Source organism: Nycticebus coucang, unplaced genomic scaffold (genome assembly GCF_027406575.1).
Source record: "Nycticebus coucang isolate mNycCou1 unplaced genomic scaffold, mNycCou1.pri scaffold_49, whole genome shotgun sequence".
NCBI lineage: Eukaryota > Metazoa > Chordata > Mammalia > Primates > Lorisidae > Nycticebus > Nycticebus coucang.
The window spans coordinates 519,050-531,939 of NW_026515580.1; the positions used below are offsets into that span (position 1 = coordinate 519,050).

The window sequence follows — 12,890 nt, forward strand, 5'->3', positions numbered from 1 at the left end:
AATGTGTAGGTGATTATATACTGATTTCATACTAGTATTGAATACACTGGATACTTTTTTTCCCCATTTTTGAGATACTTTACTAAGAAGAATAACCTAATGTGCATAATGCAATGAGACATTTCTAAACTATTAAGAAAAGCATATGAATGCCCTACCACATCAAATAAGTAAGCGAGGAGATGGTTCTGTTAATCATTTCAATGTAAGCATTCCACATTGTCTATCAAATCACATTTTACTTCATAAATGCATTAGTGTACACAGTTACTATTTGATAAATAAAACAAAAAGAAAATCATTTGATTATTAAGAGAAGTTAACATAGATCTACAGGAAAGAAAAAGCTGTGATTTAGAAATTAGACCACACTCTTGAATTGTTCTTAAGATAAATTATTTAACATTTTTAAAATTTAAATTGATTCTAATATTCTTTGAATTATCATATTACATGAGTTCTAACATAATGATTCCTTTTGTAGAATTATATTTAATATTGAATTATATTAACAGCTTATTTTTTTTGTTGTTTTTATTTTTGAGACAGAGTCTCACTCAATAGAGTAACCTTGTGTCACAGCTCACAGCAACCTCAGACTCTTGGGCTTAAGCAATTCTCTTGCTTTAGCTTCCCAAGTAGCTGGGACCACAGGCACCCACCACAGTGCCCAGCTATTTTTGTGTGTGTGTGTGTTATAGTTGTCCTTGTTTGGCAGGCCTGGGCTGGGTTCAAACTCACCAGCCCCAATGTATGTGGCCAGCACCCTAGCTGCTGAGCTATTGGTGCTTTGCCAACTTAGTTGATCTTGATGATGAACATTTGCAATGTATGCTTTCTCCCCATGTTTATACTTACTCAGGGCATCACTGACTCGACACATTAAAAAAGAAATATACAATAACTATTCATATTATAATTCTTTAAAATGTATCCTTTCAATTTGTTTTAGACTGGAGCATCATCTCAAGGAAAATTAGAGCATATTGTTTCAGCAGGAGCTCAGATGAAATCCTGTATTGCATATCTGGAATCTGAAATCTCTGTAACAGAAACTTCTCAAGAAGAAATCAATGAAACCACATTTCGGAAATACAAGCAACTCTATCTAAAAGAATTGAAAATTAGAAAATTGTCATACAAAAAACTAAGAGAGTAGGTCAAAACACAAAATCATAGAAAATAAATTAAGTTCATTAATTTTCCTCAATGCATAATTTTTTAGGGAGGGAAGCTCATGAAATTATTTGGAAATAAAAACAGGTCTTAGTGAACTTAATTTTGAAATATTCATTCAGAGCAGTTTGTTTTTCTCCCTTTTTATGATTTTATATGAAATGTTTTCATATGAATTATTATAGTGAACCTGATCTCTTATTCCTTCAGCTAGATATTTTTGTAGCTTTATAATTTAGACAGTGATATTGTTAGAAATTTCTTGCCACCATTCCACTAGGTAAAAATATTAATGAGTTTCATTAATCTAATGAAGATTACAACTTAAACCCAAATAGTCAAGTACTACAACTATTCTTTCAGCATCTTCTGGCACCTGGAAAATTAACTTTTCTTGGCTGTGATCTTTGGTCTTGGCACTAGTGGGCACCTTGAGAAAAAATTTCTGGTATAGTTTTTCCACTCAACACAAAGGCATATTTGCAAAACTTGCATACTTGATTAACACAGAGATAAAGGATGGATAACTCACGAAGTTCTTAAAAATAATGCCATGGTCAGCCTGAGGTTTGGAAGACACACAAAAAGGTTAGGCCCCACCACTCATGCCTTGGTAACAGTGTTAGCAGCTAATTTCCACCGGTGCTTGCTGAAGTTCTTCTTGATCACCAACTCAGCCATCTCATTCTCACCGAGAAGTTGTTGCTCTGAATTATCTCTCAGTGCCCAATACTTAACTTTCCCCATATAGTGGGTGAAATGTAAAAGGGTGGCAAAAGCAAGTGCTTGAAGAGGTCTTTGAGGAACTTTTTTTTTTTTTTTTAATCTTTGTACTGGCTTAAGAGAATAAGTTTTTTTCTAACTTTTTTGTTGTGGAATGTTTATTATAGTCAAGCAAATTGATATATTCCCTATTGCACATAGTTGCTCTCTAAACATAAGTATTTCTAATGATACCCTCAAGTGTTTATTATAAAGAGAGCCATTACAGAAGGCAGCGAGCATACCCTGTTGATCTTTGCATCATTGACAGCCATTCCTCTCCCCTTTGCACTTGAACTATTTTCTTATTAGAAACTATTTTCTTATTTAGAATGCTTTTATAACTGGAGTTGCACAGAGTAGGCCTGCCCTGACACATTTTCAGTTACAAAACACTGTTTAAATGGAAATTTTATTTACACTTATGCCAACTTCTTAATATTAAATTGTAAGCCACTTAGGAATGCTTTAGGAAAAATGAAATACTAACCACTCATCTTTTGCAATCTTCATAGAATTCATCAGAATCTAACAGAAGACACTGCTGATTTGCTTGATGAAGAAAAGAGTAACAGATCTTGATGTATCACTCCTGCCATAAGGTCAGTTCTAGATTCACTTGTATTGAAAATATTTAAAAAGTGTACTTTTCAACAGAAAGTTTATTTCAAGGGAACCTTGGTGATCTTCTGCCTCAAGCTCAGAGATTTCAGATAACAGCCTAGTGAACTACCTAACCAAAGTTAGTTATGTTATCTTTTTTTCTTTTGAGTTTCAAATTTCTGACGTAACTCTTCTTTTTAATTTGTTGAAATGCTGAGTTGTTTAATTGACTTAACATGTTAAGCAAAGATCATAATTATCTACCTTAATTAAGAAAAGAAACAGAAATTTTATTTTAAGTCCCTGGTGCTCTCATTTTCAACAGATACCCATTTGTTACCTTGATGGGATAAATATAACTAAACTGATGCATTTTACATTTTTTATTTTTTAATTTTTTATTAAATCATAAAGAGATAGATCTTAACCTGTATGATGTAAGCATTCCAAATTGTGTATGAAATCAGCACACTGTACCCCATAAATGCATTACTGTATGCATTTTACATTTTCTAAAAAGCTACATTTAAGTTACATTTAGGGCATTGAACATTATTGCCTAATAATCGAATGAATACCCATAGGTGCTCTGAGTTACTTTGTAATTGATTTCACTGTGACTGTGTTTCATAACACTTCAAGGTTTCCTGCACCATCTAAAGTGTTCCACCCCTAATCACAAGGGAATGATTGCCATCCAAAACTTTAACCACATTGGATGTTTACTACCTATAGGAATCCAACATAGACACTTTTTATGAATTAAATAAGCCTGTAATACAAAGAAATATTAATTTCTGTTTCTAATTAATTTCTTTTTTTTTTTTTACTTTATTACATAACCATATGTCCTTAATTACCATTGAACTTATGGCGGTTTTGTATCAAGTTTCATAAAATGTATAGATTTCTGGGCAATTTTATTATACTTTTTAAATAGTGAAATCAAGCAACTAATTGAGCTTTTAAAATGAAGTTTACTCATGCCTCTCTATTTGACCATTGCTTGAATGATCGAAGACCAAGATGGCAAAAGTATCAAAGATGTGTAAATAGCAATGACAACCAAAGAGAATCAATTAATTCCTCATACTCAGAATTTCTTGTAAAGGAACACATGGTTCCCATTTCTCTTGGAGATGTAACAAGAACCTGGTATTACAGCCATTTTATTTTATTCATAGTAAGAATTCATTTCTGCAAATCTCAAAATGGATCCGATGATGACAAGCTGTATCAATTGTAGAGGCCATAAAGAAAAAGTTACTTCAACTGTCTTGTCCCAATTTAAATTGCTTATCTAATGTTTGGCCATTTTTACTCTGGGGGACATTACAAAGGCCATTCACAGGAACACATTCCTGTGGGAGTCTGAGGCAGGATGAGCTCTAGAGCCCAAGCAGTTCAAGCTGTGGCGTGCGGTGATCATCCCTGTGTATAGCCACTGCACTCCAACCTGAGCAATATAGCATGGCCCTGTCTCAAAAAGAATTTACAAAAAAACATAAAACATTTGTTTGAACAAAAACAAATAGCAACTAATTTTCATGATGATTTTAATACTTAAATGGCAAAATACTAGCTTACAAATTTTTCTTCATTATTTGGCTTACTTAGTGTTTGTTTTTTTAGAAAAAAAACATGAGATGATCAGGGTCTATGTACTTCCGAGTCATGAAATTGAACTACTGGATATAAAAAGAAAATGAGTGTTAAATACTCTGCAAATAAAAAATGTCCTCATTGGCTCTTACCAGGAAAGTCAGATAATGTATCATTTTATAGAATAATGAGGAAAGAATGTATAAGTACAGATGCAGTGAAAGGGAAGATTTTGGAGGAAATATTCTCTCATAATTTTTCAGAAGGAAAGGAATGTTTATTTTAAATGTGTATAATCCTTGCATTTTCTCTGAGTTATATTTAAAAATCTGTGTGGTTTTATCAATGTGCAGAAAGTAGCTGAAAAAGAACTCCACGTTCAAGAAGGTGACCTAAAGCCCATTCCCTTGCTGAAGCTAATTTCCTTTTTGACTTTAGACAAACTACAATCTCTCTGACCCAGTGTTGCCTCTAATATGAATTTAGGGGGTTGATTACATTAATGAGTTTTATGGGTTTTTGGAATTTTTTTACAAATATAAAGTTTCTTTAAAAAATGCATGAAACCATATTATACAAAACAGAAACACAGTCGTCTGGCTAAAGGAGGCATGGTGCCTCTCTAGGTGTGACTTCCTTGACTCTTAATCCTACAGTGTTCTCTCTGGACACTTAGATTTCCCTGGGACATCGATTGTAAGTTACCAGTTATGAGAGAATCTTCTTAATTAGCTAAAATTTGCTGATACATTTGTGTTCTGTATATAATATTACAATATTCCTATATTTAAGAATGAAAAATTAGAAACAAAGTTGCAAATGTGCTCCTCATATTAATATTGGACTTCAAGCTACCCCTGCCACCTGAAACCTAATCTCCACCTGCAAATAAACAGAAAGAACATGGAGATAGGGGCAGTGCTTTTCCTACAAATAATTGGTGCATTGTACTCCATAGGCAGCTAAGATAGCTTTTGACTTAGTATTATGTATGAAAATATTAGCAGTTCATTAAGCTTTTTTATTTCCTCTGGCAGTCATCAGTTTTTCCTAAGATATTGCTCCACTCACTTCACAAACCATTGGTGGTACCTTGTCAGTGATCAATGTCACCGAGATATTTTTCTCCCCCTTTTGCTTTTGTCATCTGTACCAGGCACTGTATTAAATAATTCACATGGGGACAATGATTCTGCATTTCTATTAAGAGAAGTATGAGGAAAAATACATGACTTAATAGGAACATAAATATAAAGTTAGAGAGGGCAGCGCCTGTGGCTCAGTGAGTAAGGCGCCAGCCCCATATACCGAGGGTGGTGGGTTCAAACCCAGCCCCAGCCAAACAGCAACCAAAAATAGCCGGGTGTTGTGGCGGGCGCCTGTAGTCCCAGCTGCTCGGGAGGCTGAGGCAAGAGAATCGCTTAAGCCCAAGAGCTAGAGGTTGCTGTGAGTCCTGTGGTGTCATGGCACTCTACTGAGGGCGGTACAGTGAGACTCTGTCTCTACAAAAAAATAAATAAATAAATAAATTGAGAGAGACTTTTTAAAAGTCCTTTAATATTTGACAATTTTCACTTGTGAATACAGACAAAATAACTGCAGCCTCCCATCATCTAGTGCAAGACTGGAGTCATCATAGATCAAGATCTTATTCCATAACGTACATATACCACAATTTGTTAATCTGTTCCTGGGTTAATGGGCATTTGGGTTGCTTCCATGACTTGGAAATTATGAATTGGACTGACAATTTATAATTGAGGTGATGGTTATGTTAATCAGTATGATGTAAGCATTCCATATTTTTATATCAAATTAGCACACTGTGCCCCATAAATGTACATAGTTATGATTTAATAAAAAAATAAATAAAATATGAAAAAATCAAGATCTTTCTTGAAGCTTTTAGTTGCCCTCCCAGAGATGCTCCTTCCCTTTGGCCTGGGTCTGTCTCTTTCCCTGTGAGCTCTCACATCTGACCTGGTGTCTCTTTCCCAAGGACAGTTGCCCTTGCCATCACTTATGTGGGAAAGTATTCAAAAGCCAATGAGAGGCAGGAAGAGAACTGATTCCAGGGTTGGAATAAGAGCAACTACTTCGACCACGTGCTAAGAGTTAGGAGGAAAGATGACCTCTCCTTAAATATGTTATATAAAAAGTATTCTCCATCTAGAGAAAACACTCCTTTAGCACAGAAGTAAGCAATCTGTTGAGAAGAGTATTTCATTTTTATATGAGTAAAATGTATATAAAACAGTTTGTGAATCAGGCATAAAGGAGTTAAAAAAAAAATCCACACATAAGTAGTGAATATTTAAAAGAAGAGCTCCCTGGGGAAAGATAATAAGATTACACTAGTAGTTCCTTAATTCAAGTCATGTAAGGATGTACATTTTACATAGTATTTATTGATGGTAATGTGAGTATTCATTCTGTAAAAGCTTCTCTTTATATTTGGTATTAAAGTTTTACTTTTATAAGACCTAGTTAGTATGGTTTGATTATGTATTTTATAATCCTGTCAATATTATCACAGAAATGTTATAGAAAACAATCTATGAAAATATTAGGAAACCATTTTAACTTATCTCGTGTGGGCAAAGTGGCCTGTGATTCCAACACTTTTGGAAGCCAAGGTGGGTTGATCACTTGAGGCCAGGAGATTGAGTCTAGTTTGCGCAAGATAGTGAGACCCCCAATCTCTACAAAATGTTTTATAACATTTCAAAAAAATTGACTTTATATCTATAATTTATAAATCCCTTGGATATTATGTTATCAACACAAAACCTATATTCAGTAGAGTATTTGAGATCCTATTTTTGGCACTTAGTAAGAGAACACATTTTATACAAGAGTTAAATAAGAATACTCAAGATGGAGACACTTGCAATATAGTTTGTTTCACACATTTAATAATTTACCTAACAACTGTAATAAATCTAATATTAAAAAATGGTAGTTATTTCTGAAAAAACCAAAGTTATGATTAACAAGTTATTTATACTTTTGCGTCTAATCCTGTTACACAAAGTCTTGAATCAAAGAAACTAAGTTTGAAAATGAGCTTTAACCTGTAATTATTCTTTTCTTCAAGCAAATTTTTTGAAGTGTTTTTATCTGTATGAATAAGGAAAGGTTAATAATAGCACAGATGGCATAATATTTACACTTAATCTTTTGTCAGTAGAATTTGGATAGGACATTACGACAATGCCACTTCATGTGTATGTTTAAGATTCTGAGATGAAAAGTTATTAGCTTTGAACATACCTAAAAATTCTAATTTTCTAAAACTGGAGAGTGCAAAGATCATTTTTAAGAGAAAATCAACTAAAGTGAAAAAACTGATTGAACTTTTATAAATAACAGAGTTTTGCTCAGAATTAACAAAAAAAAATACATAGATTACAAAATATGACTTGAGTTGTTTGACCTTTATATTAATAAATAGAAAAATCAGGGCTCTGAAATGATGTATATTCAATAGTAAACCTATGGTAACTGTATTTTATCAGATTATTATAAATAGCATTACATTTTGATGTTCTCTAGTATGTAAACTTAAAATAAGCTGGAATTTATTTTCACTCATGTGATTATTCTTTTATTTAAAAATGCTAGTTAGATCTAGTTTCTAAATTTTTTGTTTAAAGGACGCATTTTGTAATAAATATGTCATTCCCATGATAATATCTCTTGTTTAAATTAAACATTATAAATAATATTTGTCTTATTTCAGATCTAGGATTTGTTGCCAAAATTTATGAATTAAGTTAAGATTAATTATTGATTTCTGAAATGAACTTGATAGAGCAAGTGGCACCACTCTTTATTGTGTGGTCAAAGGATACTACATTACATTTTTTTTTTTTTCTCACACACATCTACTGAAAACTGTGAACACATAGACACTCATCATGAAGAGTGTACACATGCTTCGTTTAATGCATCATGTTTCACAGCTTTAAACATCTCGGGAGGGAAGGCTATGCATCTTTTTCTCTGGCTCTACACTTCCTTCACTTCTGCCATTTCTGAGGGATTCTCAGCACACCGAAGCTATTCCTGGAAAGCAAAGGACTCACCAACTCAGGTTTTTTAAGGCCAAAGTCCCCAGACACATGTAGTAACACTTAGTCAAGCCATTATAGCTCATTAGCAGTCACTTGACAGGTGACATTTTCAATGTCTGGTCATTTACTTGTCATTAGTTTTCTTTTGCCCTTAGGAAAAGTACCAAATTCCTTAGCATGGGAATAAAAATACTTAAATCAATTTGGTTTATGTGAAGTTATTCAGCTTTATCTCTTAGGACTTACTGTGCTCTGCCCCTGTGTTCTAGCAACTGGCTCAACTAAACCACTTAGGATTCCCCATGTTCTTTCCCCACCCCATCAGCTGCGTGCGTTAGCTTCTTCCTCTCCCTTATCCTTCAGGCAACCTACATATTGTCTCCACCAAAAAGCCTGTGATGCTGACACAAAACTAGGATGGCTTCTGTGTGCATGTTTCAGTACTGTCCTGATTTGTGCCTGTCATGGTGTCTGTGACTCTGGAAATGGCCTGTCTCTTTTTTCAGGTTATTTATTGTAGACATTTGTTGAGGGATGGACTATATTATATCTTGTAATTTCAATGCTTGCCACAGTACCTTAGCATAGGACTATAGCACAGATGAATGAAGAATGAGAAAAGGAGAAACTGACAATTTAACCACTGTGATAATCAATTTATAATTAATATGTAGCATTAGGCATATTATTCTTAATAATTTTTCATTATTAACATAACTGTGCAGATATAGTTTTAATCCTCTGTAATATTGGATAACTTCTTAATTCTTCTTTACTGACTTATACTCAGTTAATTATGAAATCTTTTAGTCAAAAATTCTTTTTTATTTCCTAGCTGCTTCTGAATATGCATCTGGATTCGACATATCTTCTCCTTTAATCATATGATGTGTTAAATGTAAACCAAGTTCTAGTTGGAAAAGCACATGAGAATATATACATATTTTACAGAAAAAAGTTCCATAATCAGAAAGATAATAAAATGTTCTTACTGGGCTGTTTAAATGGTGTACTGTTTTTCATTCAATGTATCACATGGGAGAATCTTTGCGAAAAGAAAATAATTAATACCATATCTTTATAATAAAAATTTATTTATGCTTTAAATAATGTTTCTTGGCCTATTAACTATTCTGTGAATTTTGCCGTTGAAGCCAGTATTATTGCTGCGTTTCCATATACAAACTGCCCTCATGCCAGCTGCTTAGCAACCAAACCACCAAGTTGTCATTGATATTTCAATGGAGTTGAGAGTTAGGTTATTTGTATTTTATAGCTAGTATAATAATATGTAGTAATAGATTCAAATTTATTTTTTTTAATTCTTTATTAAATCATAACTGTCTACATTAATGCATTTACAGGGTACATTGTGCTGATTTGATATACAATTTGGAATGCTTACATCTAACTGATTAACATAACTGTCTCCTTGCTTACTTATTTGTTGTGGCAAAAACATTCATACTCTATTCTTAATAGTATAGAAATGTATCATTGCTTTATGCACATTAGGTTGGATCCCCCAAAAACCCTTCTTCCTCCCAGCCTCCTCACCCCTCCCCTCTCTTTCCTCTTCCCTCCTTCTTTCTGGACTATAGTTATGTTTTACCAATCCTACATGTTGGAGCCCAAGATGCCGTGTCTTCATCCCAACCTAGGGCTTCATAGAAGCCGGGACCCTAGGTCTCTGGCCAGCCCACTTCAGTGTCTGGATGTGGGTTGCTGTGCCAGTTTACTCACGGTAGGTCTTGTTCAGGTCTCGAGTGCCAAAGCACCTTAGAAGTCACAGTCAATATTAGCAGAAGTGAGCATCTCAGTAGCAGTCTTAGTAGGAGAGCACCGATCAGCCATCCTCTGAGCAAGAATAGGAGCCAAAGGACGAGCCCTTGCTAACTTCTCCTGAAGCTATTTATAGAAGTAATCCTATGGTCGCCTATGCACATCTAACCAATGATGTGCATTCTTTCATGCTCTCGTGCATCTCACTAATGAGACCCAATGATGTTAAATCCTTCCCCAATCTCTTATTGCCAAAGTATTTCTCACAGGTGCCTTCTATATCTATGAATGTGTAGGTTATTATATATTGATTTCATAGTAATATTGAATACATTGGATACCTTTTTTCCATTCTTGAGATACTTTAGTAAGATGAGTATGTTCCAGCTCCATCAGGTAAACATAAAACATGTGATGTCTCCATCTTTTTATGGCTGCATGGTATTCCATGGCCAAATGTTTATTGCAGCCCAATTCATAATTGCCAAGTCAAGGGAGTAACCAAGTGCCCATGATAGATTCAAATTTAAACAGACATTATTTTGGTTTACCAGTACTGTGGCCATTGTCGATGTTTTGATTTATTACAATCATTACAGTATCATCAAACAAATATATATATATTTTTTATTTTATGCACTGACTTATATAGCTCTTCCTACTGGAAGAGCTGGAAAAGACTGTTAGTAGGATTATTACCTCATTTCACAATTTATGTTTATGAATAGATTTTTGATATCTGAAGTCCTTTATGAAACAATGTTAATTATGAGATATATAGCATGAAGGAAGAAATAATAATGTATCATGAGCAGGGTTTGGATGATAACCCTTTGACTCCAGGGTTCCAAATGGAGAAAATAATTCCAGTGATATCAGTTGAGAAATTATGACTGGTATGTATCCATTTTCTTATTAATCCTTATAATAACCTGGTCCGTTATGAATTAGATATCCATTTAACATGTTATATCAATAATATTCAGAAGGTGTATATAACAAAGTTTCATGTTAGACAGTAACAGACCTAGAATATAAACTTAGCTCTATCATCCCAAAATTTCAGATCCACACTCACACATTTTAGGGAACAGATACTGAGTAGATGTATGACCTGAATGTGTCCCTTCTGAAATGAACCATCAGAGACCCTGTCTCATCAATACATCATCACATGGTCACTCCTGATGCCCATGTGCCCCGCCAGAGTAGTGTCTCCACCACTCTCACATTACCCCCAGCTCTGCTCAGGTTCACATGCATCTGACATACACGTAGAAGAACAAAATTATCCTGCCTCTCCAATTTTCACCATTTCCAGTGATTAGGATTCCAGTCCCAACTGACTCCAAATGTCACCCTTCCCATGGCTGTGTCACAGAACATCATTAGAATGTCAGCCAGTTTTAGTTATAGCATCACAAGTCACCCAATGGCCTTTAAACTTATTTGGTGTCCTAACATGTCTTGTTATCTTCATAAAAATTTCAGATGTTGCCCCAAGACTTTTGAATCTTGTAAATTCTCACATTCCCCATGAATTTTTTTTAAATGGATTCACCTCTTACTACCCTAGTGATTTAAAGAAATGCTTCAAGTTACTGTCACAAAGTCAACAAATATCATTGGATTAAATCCCACGAGGGACAAATCTGTTTAAGTTGAAAACTTCTCTCTTTTATTTTGTCCAACTATATTCCCCTCTTTCCTGCTCTGTAGGAAAATATTACTGATTGTGTCATCTTTCCTAGCCCCTCACTGCTACTTTCCCATCCAATCCCTTTAACTTGATGTCTTTATTTTTAAAATGAAACCTCCCTGCAGTGCATCTTACAAGGGTATATGTGAAACTTAGTAAATGTGGAATGTAAATGTCTTAGCACAATAACTAAGAAAATGCCAGGAAGGCTATGTTAACCAGTGTGATGAAAAAATGTCAAACGGTCTATGAAACTAGTGTATGGTGCCCCATGATCACATTAATGTACACAGCTATGATTTAATAAAAAAATAAAAACAAAAAAATTAAATTAAATTAAACCTCCCCTAAGATGGCTTTCCTGTAGTTCCTGCCCTGTGTCTTTTTTGGTGGTGTTGTTGTTTGTTTGTTTCCTTTTCAAAATGAAGGCAAATGAACAATACACATTTAGTTACATTCTCCTCACTCCCCCACACCTTGGAGTTACTAAGATCTCCAGGATAGCATCTGGCAGGAGGCTGAGCCAGAGCTGACTCCTGGTGGCTGTGTGGTGTATCTGACTCTCACCCAAAGAGATTCTGTGGGTGATGGTGACCCTCTAGTCAGCTCCTGGACAGTCTCCTGCCTGGAGCTGTGCAAGCACAATGACCTGCAGCTGGTCCAGGAGGCATGACGGTGACAGCCCTGTCTGCCGGTATTTCTCCTTCTTCCTTCTTCTTCCTTCTTTCTTCTTCTTCTTCTTCCCTTTTTTTTTCATTCCTGCTCCTTCTGCACATGTTACCCTTTGCTCTGCAGATCACAGACAGATTTGAGTCTGTACTGATCTCCAACCCAGAATGAAGGAAGATAAGACTTTGAGGGCTCAGGAAGAGCATTAGGGCTGAAGAGCAGCACCCAGCACCCCTACATGCCAGCCATGACTGGGCATGAGCATGATGGGCCACCAGGGCCCTAACCCCAACTGCCCATTCACACCTAGGACCAGCGACCCCTATGGCCACTTCTTCTCGCAGGAAAATGTGATGGGACTTCCCAGGTGAGATCAGAGAGGTGGTCTCATCTGTCCTGGCCTGCCCTGGGCCATCCTGTGTTATCTTGGGCCCTTCCTGCCAAAATATCTGAGATGTCAGAGGTGAGAGCTGAGCCACGACCTTCAGTGTTAGAAAAGACTCCCATCAGGGCTTCCCGAT

General features: G+C 35.3%; 1 protein-coding gene across 1 annotated transcript in view; it reads left to right on the forward strand.

The window, feature by feature from the left end:
• LOC128579387 (ankyrin repeat domain-containing protein 26-like) overlaps window positions 1-12,890 on the forward strand; it is a 52,756-nt gene that overhangs the window by 39,332 nt on the left and 534 nt on the right. The window contains exons 10-11 of the mRNA XM_053581513.1: window positions 953-1,155; window positions 2,454-2,540. Of these exons, the coding sequence (XP_053437488.1) occupies window positions 953-1,155; window positions 2,454-2,520 (270 nt within the window). The 3' untranslated portion in view covers window positions 2,521-2,540. The remainder of the gene's footprint in view (window positions 1-952; window positions 1,156-2,453; window positions 2,541-12,890) is intronic.